The 15,316-nt window shown below is 38.8% G+C and overlaps 1 protein-coding gene across 1 annotated transcript; it reads right to left on the reverse strand.

Moving 5' to 3' along the window:
• Window positions 1-12,622: 12,622 nt before the first annotated feature.
• Window positions 12,623-15,298, reverse strand: LOC131249790 (disease resistance protein SUMM2-like). The gene is made up of 2 exons (XM_058250551.1): window positions 15,242-15,298; window positions 12,623-15,160 (listed from the first exon to the last, which is right to left on the reverse strand). The coding sequence occupies exons 1-2, from the start codon at window positions 15,296-15,298 to the stop codon at window positions 12,623-12,625; spliced, it is 2,595 nt and encodes an 864-aa protein (XP_058106534.1).
• Between the last annotated feature and the right edge of the window lie 18 nt (window positions 15,299-15,316).

A 15,316-nucleotide genomic window follows, 5' to 3' on the forward strand; every position in this document is an offset into this window, starting at 1 on the left:
AATAACTGAAATTCGTTGCTGAAAAGAATCCCACCCAAATCCAAAAGGTTTTTTTAACAAACACACTCTGGTTTATATCATGACACCTGAAAGAATCCTACACAAGTCCGATTCCCAATTCAGGTCGAGGGTAGAAATGCAGGGGGGAAATTAACACAGAGCCAATTCATCACTTCTCACAAGAAATCCAGTTAGGGTTACAATGACCGATGCCATATTAATGAATTGCCAAAAAGAATTCATCGTGATTCTCAAAATTCATTATTCTAACCCAAATCCCCAATTCAAAACCCAAATCCTGCAAATTCCAATTCAAGAAAATCCCATTTCCAATCAAACGTGACAAATCCAAATCAGTAATTCCTTACCGATGCAACAACAGAAATCGCAGAACAGTCAGCTCGAGTGCTTGACATTTTCTTCGATGAAATAGAGACGGACAACGACACCGCTGCTCTCATTGACGAGCAACGTGCACCATGTCGGCATCCCTTCGACATTGTAGTCCTCGATCTTAGCACATTCCTGGAGGAACGATCGGATATTGTCGCGAAACAAGCCCGAGTAGTCGACTGGGCAGCTAGGGTCTGCGAACGCATGGAATGCATAGGCCTTGATCTGCCGTTTTTGCTTCTTGTAGGCATCACAGATGGTAGACATGAGATAAAGCGTGGAGGTGCAGCTAGGGCATGGGGACCTTCTTCCAATTCAAAGAGAGAGAGATAGAGAGAGATAGAGGTGGGGGTGCGGCTAGGGCGTGGGGACCTTCTTCCAATTCAGAGAGAGAGAGAGAGAGAGAGAGAGAGGTGGAGGTGCGGCTAGGGCGTGGGGGTGAGGTGGAGGCGTGAGAGGGATGTTTGAGAGAGAGGGAATGAAAAAAAAAGGCCCGCGTCAATGAAATAGGAAGGACCCGCGCAGCTTGTTTTTTCGTCGGATTTAGCTATGGATATACAGGCTTTAGCTACGGATTAAATCCGTAGCTATATAGCTACGGCTTTAAACCGTAGCAAAACTCCGCTATAGGCTGTATCCTTTGCCCGATTTTTTGGTAGTGATCATAACCATTTGTACCTGCATTAGACTTGGCAGTGTTGGCCTAATTGGAAGAAGCTTCTAATTCTCTTTGATTGATTTAGGATTCTGACAATCCTTCTTTATGTGTTCAGACATCCTACAGTTTCAATACTTCAATTTTCATTTGCCCCTGCCCTTCGATTTGGTCCTCAATCGAGAAGACCCAATGTCCCATTCAAAATTTCATCCCCTCATAACCAATGCATCAATAGAGGCGCCCACGTTACCGCTTTTCTTTCTCATTACCTTTCCATGAAGGATTAAGATAATAGTATCAACGTTAATGGTCGATCTACCGGTGGACAACGAGTCCTTGAACAACTTATATGAAGTCGGGAGAGAATTTAATAGGATGCATGTCTAATCCCATGTTTCATTATTTCCTTCACATACAACAATTTATAAATTAACTTGCTAAAGTTACTAATATAGGCCTTAACATTGGATCCTTCTGTCATCTTCATATTGAACAGTTAAAGCTTCAAGTACCGGTAATTCTTAAGAGATTCTTCATGTAAATGTCCTTTAGTATCGCACATGTACTTATTGTAATTTTCTCTCTCGTGACATTGTAGAGGACCTTATCCATTAGACAAAATTGGATAGAGATTCTCGATTTCTTATACATCTTATTCCATTCATTATTTGTCATAAATTATGGACACTTCTCAATGAGTGCATTATCAAATCCTTGTTGAACTAGGAGACCAGTTATCTTGACCTTCCACAGTTCAACATTATTTTTCTCGAAATATTTCTCAACATCGAACTTAGGATTAAAAGTTATTGATATTATGCTTTTATATTCAAAGTATGTCCCAACATTAAGCTCTAATACTACTTATTGGGGGACTGCGGAAGCACACAGAAATGAATCAAGCAAAATATTCCAATCACACAATCAAGTTCAATCACAAACACTCGGAATTTAACATGAAAAAACCCTAATGAAAAAAATCTATGACACAAAGTGACAATAATGTACTATGAAAGAAGAAAATTACAAGAGATAGAGATTATCCAATTCAAACAAGCCTCGAATCTCCCCGAGTTTTGCCCTTGAAACCCTAGAATGAATTAAAAAGTTCTCTATATTCCCAAATCTCAATTACACCGACACACACACACACACACACACACACTCTCTCTCTCTCTATTAGAATCACAATCAAAATCGAAAACATATAGCGCACTTACGCAGTTCTGCGTATACACTCAATGACATCTTCGATGGCACGTTGATGGCATCAATAGATCGTTGATGACATCGAGAGGGTTCCAAAATTGTCCAACGATAAAACATGATATTTCTGAAATTTTTCCGATAGTCTCTTCAATGGGACTTCAATGTCATCAACGACCCATCGATGGCATCGAGAATGACACCACAAAGTGTCCAACAACTAACATGAGAATTCTAAATTTTCTCCATGGCATCGAGCAATTGTTCAATGGCAACGAACAGTTGTTAATGAAATCGAAGAGTCTACTAATGACATCGACATATCCTATTGCTAAAAGATTTGAAACATCAACAACTATACATCCCTTCACATAGAAAATGTCAAACAATCATCTTTTTGCTGATCAAATGACCCCTGAAGCACTGAGGAGAATTTTGCGGAATTCATTTATATGGTATTAGCGAAATTTGAGAGTGGTTTTCTTATAAAAATCTATTTTTACGCAAACTGCTCTATTTCATAATAATGACGCTTTTACATGCATTCATTGGACAAATTGTTAATCCAAAAAGCCCCTTAAGGACAAAAGCTTTGATTGAATGATTAAACAGATATATGATAAGATTGAAACCCAATTACTGAACCATTAGAAATTATTACTGGGTCATTAAGCACCGAGAGCAAAATAATTTTTTTATCAAGCTGGACTCAACTTGGTCAGCTTTGGAATTGAATCAGCTATAGTTTTAATAGTTTTAGGAGTAAAATTTAAGAGACATGCACCAATGCTCTTAGGGCACAATAAGTTACAGTGCTCCTAGTTGGGTTGGGTAACTTTGGACAGTCCAATAGATCAACTAAATATAACTGATCAATGATGAAATCCACCATAGATTCAGCCTTATTTTTTGTAGCCATTTTCAACCTGTGGATCAGATGGTTTGGACTTCCTAACAGATGTGGTAATTTAAAATCATGAGCTGATCAAACAGGTGGATCCAATTTTTGGTTAGACCTATTTTTATACAAATGATCTTAGCTGCCCACATTAGAGACCATTGATCAGATTGCCACGATCATTGGATGGATGTGATACTTGCATGGTATACCTTGAAAAGTTCATTGGGCTAATGGACAGTCCAGATCAATCGATTGAAATGTTTAACTGTCCCACCACAATTAGGAGCACTATGGTGGCTTGTTTCCTTTCGCCGGGGCTGTTGTGGGGACACATGGTACAAACATGACATCTAACCCATCCAAAATCTGTGCCCTAAAATGGCATGTGTACGGCATTCAACTCATCCCGAAACTGTGGATGACCGGATACCCTGAAATCGGAAGCGGATTGATCACTGGTCTACCACACACCAGCTATATAGCTGGTGTATTGACGTGAGCAAGCTCTGTAGGTCTCATTATGAGGTATGTGTTATATCCAGACCGTCCATCCATTTTGCGAGCTCGTCTTAAGGCTTCAGCTGAAAAATAAGACATAAATATTAAGCGGACCACACCAAAAAAAGCAGTGGGGGATTAAACGTCTACCATTGAAACCCTTTAGGGGATCATAGAAGTTTTGGATTAATATAATTTTTGTACTCGTCATTCAGGTCTTTGTCACCTTATGAACAGATTGGATGGAAAATTAACGTCATGGTGTGCCCTACAAATGTTTTAAAGGTGAAAATCATTATCCCAGCTGCTATATATGGTGTGGTCCATTTGAGGTTTGGATATAATTTATTTTTGGTTCATGCACTAAAATGATCTCGCCAAATGGATGAAAGGTGTGGATATAATAAATACGTTATTGTGGGGGCTATGTAATTTTGATCTCATTTGAACCGGCCATACTACTCGAGCTCGAGGAGCGTCAGCGCTCTCACACAACGTGTACCCACACAAGCTACAGCTATACATTTGGTGTGTGGTACACTAGCTAATCCGATTCCTTGAAATCATGTCAATCCAAGCATCAGGTCAGGTGTGGGGGGATGCGGATTGCGTCCTACCCCCTGTCCAGACGGTAATCAGTCAGGCAGGGTTCTGTGGGGCCCACCAGGATGTAAATGTTTTATCCATTCCGTTTATCATTTTTCTCAGATCCAGTGGACCACACCAAAGGAAACTACAGTGATAATGACACCCACTGTTAAAACCTTTCTAAGGACCACCATGATGTATTTTTACCGCCCAACCTATTCATAAGGTCATGTAGAGGTGGATGAAGTGGAAAAAATAAATATCTTCTTGATCCCAAACTTCTCCAGCTCCCAAGAAGTTTTTAACGGTGGAAGTTCAATGCCCACTTTGTAGTCCATTCAAGACCTATACCTGCCTCATTATTTGGCTCATGCATTAAAACAATTTGAGAAAAATAATAAACTGCATAAATAAAACACTTACATCATGGTTGGCCCTGTAGAGCCCTGCCCCGACGGATTATTGTCCAGGCAGGCAGGGCTAGGATGCAATCCGCGTCCGGTGTGGGGAAGGGATACAGATTAGCTGATGTACCACACACCAGATCTAGCTGGTGTGGGTACTTGTCGTGCTAAGATGAGGGCTGACGCTCCTCAAGCACAGAGTTGTTATTTATCATATCAACACGGTTCATCCATTTGGCGATATCATCTTAGATCTTACTCTTAAAAGTAAGTAATTTAAAAGACTTAAATGGACCGCACCACAAATAACAGTGGGACAATGATTTTCATGGTTAAAACATTCACGGCCCCACCATAACATTTACTTTCCATCCAATAAACTGTTCATAAGTTTACATGAACTTGGATGAAGAGTAAAAACAAATTTCATATTAATCCCTTTTTTTTACCCAAAAAGGTTTTACTGGCACGCGTTCAATCCTCCACAGCTTTTTACAGTGTAGTCCACTTAGTTTTTGGATTTGTTTTAATTTTAGGCTCAAGCCTTAGGAGGAGTTCACCAAGTGGACGGACCATTTGGATATAAATCATGTGACCTATAAAACTTGGTGACGTCAACACATCAGCCACATCAGCTGTGTGTGGTACACCACCCAATCCCCTTCCGTGGCGAGGACACTTGCGAATTGGATGGGTTTTTTTTTGGGTGATTTTTCATTTTTCCCAGTGGTATGGTCTATCCGGTGATGGTTGGATCTCTCTAAATATTGTGTTGCTAACCATCGGACCATCCAACACTAATTAGTTTTCCATCAAAACATAAAAGATAAATTATTATACAAAATCAAACCATATCTACTTAAAATAATAATAATGATGATAAAAAAAAGAAGAGTAAGAAAGGAAGATGTACCCATTTAAAGTCTCTCTTTCGAGGCTTTCAGAACTAACTCGATTTCTGTTGAGCAGAGATGGAAGTAAATATTCTACAAAAATCAAAACTCTTCTTTTTTTTTTTTTTTGGTTGGCTTGTTAGTACACTCCCAATTAGATCACACTTTATTGTTTGCCACCCCCCTACAGGGAATCAATACGAAGACCTCAGTGTTGAAATGAGGTATCTTTCACTCAATCTACCACTTAAGCTATGGATCTAGGTGTGTACAAAAATCAAAACTCAAGAGTGAGTTTGTTGCACTAAATATCATAATTAATCAGTCTCATTCAGTGAAAATTAATCAAATTTTATGACATTTGGTGCAACCAAACAAGCATTAAAAGAAAAAAGAAAAAAAACAAAGATAAGAAATCAAATTAAAGAAAAGGGGGTTAGAGATTACAAAAAATGAACTCTGACGGTGCAAATTAGCTTGAACGATGGTGATGATGATGACTTTTATTTGTGGAACGATCGTGTCCTGAAATTTCTGCTGGTAACAAAGCAAGTGAGCCTGCTTTGAATATTGGGGTGGGGAACCGATTAGGTGAGATGCCTACACAAGACGGTGCGGCCCTTACCGTCGGATCACTTTGATGTATCTATTCTTTATCCACGCTGTCCATCCTTTTTAAATTATCATTTTAGTGCATGATGATAAAATTCTCAGGTGTACCATACCACATAGGAAATAGAGTTTTTGACCATTAATGGACCACAAAAGTTTTGGATCAATATGATATTTGTTTTATAACTTCAACCACGCACATGTGACCTTATCAACGGATTGGATGGAAAATAAAATATATGTAAACTTTAAGAAGAACACTAAGAAGTTTTTAATGGTAGACCATTTAATCACCATTGTTTCCTAGAGTATGATATACCTGATAATAGGATCTGCTTCATTTTTTGAATCATGCACTAAAAGGATCTGTTAAAAAGGATGGATGGCTTGGATACAAGATAGATACATCAAGGTCGGCCAACGGCAAGGGCCGCACCGTCTTGGGTGAGGCCGGGGTGACACCTGATCCGCTCCCCTTGGAATGACTTGTTGTTGACTTCTTCTGTTAGTCACAGCGGACCAAAGGGCGGTCTATTGTGCCCGCCAGATGTGGGGCCCAGTGATGTGTTGACGGAATCCAACGCGTCCATCAGATGCTTCAATTAAAAAGACCTCAGCCCCGAAAAAGTCAGCTATATCCAAAAGCACAGGTCAGACATAGCACATGGCACATTTTGGGATGGAACACCCACCGTTAAATTTGAGTGGGAGGCATACCCAGTTGGATATATAGAATCCAGTCCGTTCAGACCCTTGGTCCAGGCCGGACGAAGGGTCTTCCCAAAAACTATTCTGTTTTGAGATTTATATATGCCCCTGTTAAATTCAAGGGTTGGCGTTCACTCCTAGATTATTTCCTGTGATGTGGTTGATCTAAGAGTTGGATCTGCTTCATTTTTGGGATCACTCCTAAAATACGCCGTAAAAATGGATGGACGGCTTGGATATACAACAGATGCATCAAGTTGGGCCCCATGGTCACAGCCTAACCCAACTTAGTGTTAATCCCACCTGACCGAATCCACTCCGCGTTAGAAACCTGGACACGGATCCAGCCCATGGCCAGCGGTTGGTGCTATGTGGGCCCACCATGATGTACGTGTTTCATCCACCCCATTCATTTATTCTTTCGTATCATTAGCCCAAAAATGAAGTATATCCAAATCTCAAGTGCACAACATCACAATAAACAATGTTGAATTTCTAATCCAAGTAGGTATTTTAAATAGCCAATTACTCTTGCTCTTGCTCCGTTGAGGAGTTTCAACACCACTATGCAAGATATTCCATAAATGAGTTACCCTTAACATTCCTAATCCATTGTGGGGATTGGATATTTTCTTGGAGTGTTGAGTTCAATTAGGCATATTAGAAGGATGAATCTAGAAATTGGGATTTCATCTCCTTCTTTTTTTCTCAAAAAAAAAAAAAATAATAAAATAAAATAAAATCTTTTTGAGTTTGAGATCATAGTGTTGGCATAGTTTTGAAGTGAGTAGTAATGAGATTCGCTAACATTAGAAAACGAAGCTAATTAGTTAGTTTGCATGTTTTATATTTAAATTGCAGTAACATATCTCTATGTTAGACTTTCATGATTCACATGAAAAATCCTGAAAATTGGATGCAACGTTGTCGAGCATCTTCATTTTCAAAGACTGGTGCTTAAAAGGGTTAAAACAGTATATTATAAAATGAAATAACACTGTTTTGATTTTCCAATAAATGGCAGTTTTTATCTGGGTCTAAATATAAACAATTTGCTTCATTTTAATAGATTGATACAAAATAGAGTTTTCTATTTCATTCTGCGGGTTCCTTTTTCTGAATTCAGGATCATATATCTTGGTTTTGATGGATTTTCAGTAGCAGAACTTTTCAATCTTGAGTTGAAGATGAGGGATTCTTTTGCTTAATGTGAGAATGCTTATATCATATTCTTGATAAATGAACTAAAACATCAATGCAAAATATAATATAAAATTTGAAAAACATTTGCATTTTACTAGTGAGAATGTGTGCTTCTTTGAGCAGGTTGTTGCTGTAAAATAATTAAATGGAGATGGGATCTAAGGAAATTAAATTTTTGTGGAGGTTTTCATTGGAAGACCATCATCATGGTAAGATGGCAATGCTGCTACACTTTAATTTTGGTTATTTACTATATATTTAGTTCAGTTTGTTATTCAGGCCAATTGAGCATCCAAATACACCCAAAATGATATTTAATCATGTTTCTTATTCAGGCCAATCTTGTGAAATTTGTGAATAGGGTTCTTATTAAATAATCTTGTAAATTTTTTTTGGGGGGCTGACTATCAGGTGCAATAGATTCAAAAAAAAAAAAAAAAAAAAAACGATGGACCAAGTCAGTTGCTAATTTTTGGACAGTCGAAATATGAACGACGGATTTGATGTCCGTCACCTCCTAAGATCAGCGATGGACCGTATCCGTCACCAATTTTTTTAATGACGAATCCTTTATTTGAGACGGACAGAAACCGTTGCAAATTCGCAACGGATCCTATCCATCTTTTAATTTGTGATGTAGAAAACAATGACAGACTTGGTCCGTTGTAAATTCATGATTTTGAAGTAAGCCAGTTAGTGTTCCCCACACGGCTCATTTTAATCTTTCTTATGAACAGTGTCCTAAAATAGATTAAGAAAAACATGTTATGTCTCATATGCTTTATTCAAGCGCAGTTGATAGTTTGATTTATGCTATGGTCTGGATAAAATCGGATATTTCACAGGCGGTAGATGTTGTTAGTAGATACATATCTAACTATGACAAACAACACTGGGGGCAGTGAAATAGCTACTTCAATATATTCAAGGTACGCAGGACTACGTCCTATCATTTAAGTAATCAAAAGACAGGTTAGTAGGCTATATGAATTTTGATTACGCGGGCCGTGTGGATAACGGAAGGTCGACTTTCGGTTACTCGTTTGTGCTAGCAGGTGGAGTGATCAGTTGGATGTCGAAACTTTAGTATGTGGTGGCTCTTTCCATGACCAAAGTTGGATATATAGCAGTGATAGAAGCATTCAAGGTGTTTGTTGAGATGAATGATAAATTAGTTGGGACTTCAATAGGAGGCTGTACCAGTCAATTGTGATAGTGAAAGTACAATTAATTTAGCTAAGAATTCTATTTACCACTCAAGTACTAAACGTATTGATGTGCATCATCATTTTATCCGACCAATGCTTAAGGAAGGAGGTGTGACGTTAGAGAAGATTCACATTAGCTTGAATCTGACTGATATACTTACGAAGGTGGCTCTCATAAAGAAGTTACAAGTTTTGTGCAATTTCTCTAGACTTGGCGAATGCGTAAATGGAAAACAAAGTGTTCACGAGAAGCAATGGTGGAGCTATAATGCAACATGAAATTAGAGTTGAGGATAAGGAGATATGATGATTGAAGATTGGAGATGTGGTGGAGATTGTTGTTGTCTTAAATCTGTTAATAACAGGGTCGGTTGATGACATCGACAGACTACTTGATGCCATCAAGCAGAAGTTGATGCCATCGACAAATGCTAAATTCCATCGAGAAAATTTAGAAAATCCTATATTGATTGCTAGAACGTTTTAGTGTTGCTACTTGATGTCATTGAATTAATTAGTTCGATGAGATTGAGGGTCGTCGATGGCATTGAAGGTTCCATCGAGCGCGTGCACAGAATTGCATAGTATCAGATTTGTTTCCTATTCCGATTGTGATAGTATATATATCGGGTGTAATCAGGATTAGGGTATAGAGAGGGCTTTCTAATTCGTTCATAAGAGTTCAAGGGCATAACTAGAGCTTGTAAAGTAAATTTGAGGCATGTTCAAATTGGTAATACTCTCTGTTGTAATTTCTGCTATTATAGTGCATTATTTGTCACTTTGTGCAATGGTTTTTTCTCGTAAGAGTTTTTTTCCACGTAAGATTCATATTGTTCTTGTTTGGACTTGTTTGTGCGTGCGAGTACTTAATTTTCTTGATTCATCTATGTGTGTTTCCACGGTTCCCTAACATTCATGACCTGTCTCATTTTTTCATAATGAAAGGGTTTATCCCACACATATGAGTGAGTGTCGTAATAGCATCAATTTTTAAACCATTATTTTTTTACATCGAAAAATGTTATACACTTTTTTATGGGATGAAGATGCCACTAGTCATCTTTTTGAATCCGGATCCTATGCTTGCCACAAGCAGGAAAATCCTGCTTGTTGCAATCTGATTACGCCACATCATCACACACTGTATTTAATTAATGCGGCAATGTTGACAATGTTAGTGATGACATGGATCAATCAAGACAATGGAAAATAGAATGTTCTTGCTTGTGGCAAGCAAAGGATATGCATTCCATCTTTTTCAATTTTCTATAAGCATGTACCTATGGGGCTCACTTTGACATATGAATTGTATATCCATACGATCTATCCAGTTTTCTATATCATTTTAGGGCATGGCCCAAAAAATGAAGCCAATCAAAATCTTAGGTGGACCTTACCGTAAGATACAGTGGTGGTTGAACATTCCGCCATTGAAAACTTCCTAGGGTCCACTTAATGGTTATTTGCTATGCAGCACTGTTGCATTAAATGCGGCCAGTGATGATGTGACCCGATCACCTTGCAACAAATAGAAAATTTCTGTTTGTAATATTGGCTGACATCTTTACTAAGAGTGGAGTGTCTCGATCTTCTGTGTATGTATATAGGGAACTCATTCCATTGTCCTGGACGTATGTTTGTTATTTCCTTGCAATTTTAAAAAAATTTCATCATCTAAATTAAAACAAAGGGACCTCGGACTCCTAAGTCTGCAAGCTTGTCCACCTGTGAGGTTGGATTTCGGTAAGATGTGAAATCTGGAGAGGAAGTATTCTTCATTTTCCACAATGTCGAGCAGGCCGCGTCGTTTAGAAGCTTAGTCAAGTCCTTCAGCGTATCCTTCTATTTGCTACTCTATGGCATCAACACACTTCAAGCTTGTAAGTAATGACTTTGAAGATGCTTATCCATCCAATCCGAGCTTTGCTAACCGCACGCACAGGTGTAAGAAAGCTCATGTACACACCACGTGCCAGCATGCCAAGTTGGTGCAAGATCCAATCCATCCATCAGGTTATAAATCCGACCTGAATACAGGTTTTCACCAAAAACAATCTGGTCCACTCAGCATGTGGGCTCTAATATGGAAACAGGTGGATGGGCTAGAAAACTTCAGAGTTGTACATTTGTTTTGCAAAATGCGACCTGCCCGATTCAGTGGATCAACCTGATTCTTATGCTATGGAATCAGTGTAGTGGTGACTTCCTGGCGCAGGGAAGGACATGACAAGGTCAATCACTGTCTTCCTTAAGGATAAGTACTCCGAATCCATGGAGCTTCTTTGGACTCCTCACAAAAATTCTTTGAATTCACGGGCGATGAAGACAGAAGATAATTTCTAAAAATAGAAAAAATTTTAATAATTCAAAATAAATTTATTGATGATTTTATTTTTTTTTTTAAATATGAAATTACAATCCTTTAAATAGTGAATTCAAACCTACGGAGTTTCAGACTCAAACTCCCTAAAAACATGACTTACTATAAATAGTAAACTTATTATTTATAAAGAGTCATGATTCTTACTAGACTTCTTGGTTTTCGGCCAAAAATAGTAAGTGTCCAATTTGGCCTAACCACATTGTTTTCCTAATTTTTCTAAGCCATTTTCATGTTAAGCACGGCTCCTCCAACTCAAAGGATCAAAAGTTATGCTCGAGCTAAAGCTTACTATTTATAATAAAAATGAAAATAAAATGGACTTGACTGTCAATATGATGTAATCTCGCAAATCCAGGATGGGCAACCCAGCATAGTAGGGTTGGTTGGCTAAATTAGCTTCTCCTACCCATATATATATTTGTGTGTGTGTATGTGTGTGTCTATGGTACGTCGAAAAACTCATTCTAGTTTGCAAGATATGACTGTTTTAAGTTCTGACGGACCTGATCACTTCTGCCTCAAACTGGGCCTTCTCTGGTCCATCTTGGCCATGAAAGTGTCCAGGACCTCCTCTACATCACATTCCAATGGGTGGATTGGATCTCTGACCGATTGTGCCATGTGGCACATGTGTGGTCTCAGCAAATCTCTCCCAATCCCTGCTCCACCAGTATCAACCTCTCATTGAATTTGGAAGTCGCACTGTCTGCATAAAACCAAGGTGCTCAACCACTTGGATGTGCAATCTCCAATAATCACTTCGATATGCTAATCATCAAATCAAAAGAAAGAGGAAAAAGCACATTTGGAAAGAGGGGAGAGAGAGGAACACAAACTATTCTCACTAACATTACATTTATCAACAATAATTACTTGAAATATAAAAGATTAAATAGATATTAAAAATAAAAATAAAAAAAAATAAAAAAAACAAAAAAAAAAACATACAGAGCCAAACTCCATATTAGTAAGAAGATAGTGGCTGCTGGTATGTCGAAGAAACCTGTTGCTCTGCTTTTCTTTTGATTCCACATCCTCCTCCTGCTGCTGCTGGTGCTGCTGGTGCTGCGGCTTTTTCTGCTTTTTCTTCTTCTTCTTCTTCTTTTGCTTCAGCTTCTTGAAAAAGAGGTAGCAGGAGTGTTTTGGTGTTGGGATCATCCCACGCCAACGCATCCAACCACTCTTTGCTTCCTTCGATCGTTCCTTCCACAACAGACGTTGAGTTACCCAACGAAAGAGAGAGCTTCTTCAACTGACAACAACCCACTATAGAAATCTCACTCAGGGAAGGGCAAATGATAACCCGCTTACAAACACTTTTCAATTTCCCTAAATTTATCAAATAGAACTCCCTCAACTTTGGAAGCACGGCAGGATTATTATTTTTATTGTTATCACCTTCTTCAACCATAGCTTCTCCTCCTTGTATCACCTCCTCCATCTCAGAACATCCTTCAATATCGATTCTTTCGAGGCATTGGAGCTGCTGAAACAATTCAAGTGACATGAGACTCTCCAATACTTGGCATCTGTAGACAGTCAGGTGTCTTAGGAAAGCAAATGAACCAGTTGGTGTCATTGATGGTAAAGATCTCATGGTGGGGTTGTCTTCCATTGGCAACAACCATTTCATGCTACAGAACGAGATCTTACATTTTTGCAAGCATTGCAAGCGAGACAGGCCGCGTAAGCTTAACAGCTCACATTCATTCAGAATCAGCTCAACAATATTATCAGGAGGCACTGAGGAGCTCTCTTCCTCAACGAAATTACAACCAATAGCAACCAACCTATTTGTCTCTAAGGTGAGATATCCAAACTTTGAACTGAGATCGACGAGTTTCAAGCATTTCCAATGCCCAGATCTGACATACCTATCAAAATCAACCCATTCTTCAGATCCAACATAAAGCTCTTTGAGGTTAACCAAACATTCCATCCCATCTGGCACTTCTTTGATGCTAGTATTAGAGAGGTTCAAAAGCCTGAGACGCTTGAGCTTTGCTAAGGACGGTACCTCAGTTAACCTCCAACAATTATTTAATAAGAGTACAGACAGGTTCTCCAAGTTGGAAACTGATACTGGCACATACTCAATACTTGTGTAAGAGAGATTGAGAACTCTTAGGTTATTCATGCGATCGAAGAAACAATGAGAAATGTTGCGTAAGGGAGGGTTACGTTGCAACAATAATGTCGAGAGTTTTGGGCAATTGGGTTGGCCTAAAAGCATTTTAATTTCATTTCTCATTAATGAGATTCTTTCAACCTCTGAAGTAAATTCTTCTACACCCATTGATCCCCTTATTCCAGTCCCAACCTTAACCACAAACCGAGGGCTCTTCCTTGTAATGCTGATGGCTAAGTCTCTGATTAGATCATGCATTACTATACAATCATCAAACCTCTTTACCAACATACAAACATCTATCAGTCCATTCAATATTGTGTGGCCTTTGTCGAGTTCCTTTTCCCAGTCTCCCATATCATCTATCAATCCTTCTGCTATCCAATACCCTATCAGTTCTTCATCATAGAATGCATAGTCCTCTGGGTACAACGCACAATACAAGAAACAAGATCGAATCCGCTCAGATTTTAGTCGATCATAACTAAATTTTAAAATTGGAAAAACTTCATCATCCATGCCTTCAATCTCTGTCATTGAGCATTTTAACTCGTCCAATGCATTTCTCCATTCTCTAATGTCACCTTTTTCTCTCATTGCTCTTGCTACCGTGATGATTCCAAGCGGCAAACCACCACATTCTTCAGTGACAAGCTTCGCGGTCGGTTCTACTTCTGGAGGAAGCACCACATCAGCCCCGAGCCTTTCCTGGAACAATTCCCATGCTTCTTCTCTTGAAAGAACCTGCACTTCAACCTTTTTTTGACACCTCATGCCTCGGCACACATTTTTTAATCGAGTAGTCAATACAATTTTGAATGCATTGCCCTCAGGAATCCCTACCTTTTCCAATGAAAACGGTTTCCACACATCATCAAAGATGATAACAAACTTCTCCCTATGCTTCAAACCCTCAAACAATTTCATTGACCTGCTCATTTCATCATCTTTATCAGAAAATTCCAATCTTATTGCTTGTGCAATACCATTTTGTATTTTCTCAATATTCAAATCATTAGACACTGTCACCCAAATAGCAATGCCTAATCTTCTGAAGCTCTTTATTTGATTGTAAATGTGGGTCATGATGGTGGTCTTGCCAACTCCCCCCATGCCATAGACACCAATAGTTCTGATGTTGTGATCCCTCAAAGATCCCCAAATCTGTTCCAAATTTCTTTGGGCTGTCGTTCTACCCACGAGTTTCGTCATGGGCATGCTTTCACTTTCGGGTAATAGATTAGCAAGTAACCCTTCTGAAAAACGGCCTCTCTTCTTGAGGTTCACCACCTCTTCGGTCTTCTTTATGACAAGCTTTCCCAATCCTACCAGCGAGAGGGAGAAATATCTCCCTATTTTAAGATCTTCTTCTATCTTAATCACTTCGTTTGTAATCTTTTCCACTTTTTCCAGCCATAAATTCACCTCTCCTTTTGGCTTCTTTCAATGCACCACCTTCGCTGTCTTCAGTTCATTCTTTACATCAGACTCCCTGCTACGCAATTCCTGCATTTCAATTTTCAGAACACT

The sequence above is a fragment of the Magnolia sinica genome, chromosome 6 (genome assembly GCF_029962835.1).
Source record: "Magnolia sinica isolate HGM2019 chromosome 6, MsV1, whole genome shotgun sequence".
Lineage (NCBI taxonomy): Eukaryota > Viridiplantae > Streptophyta > Magnoliopsida > Magnoliales > Magnoliaceae > Magnolia > Magnolia sinica.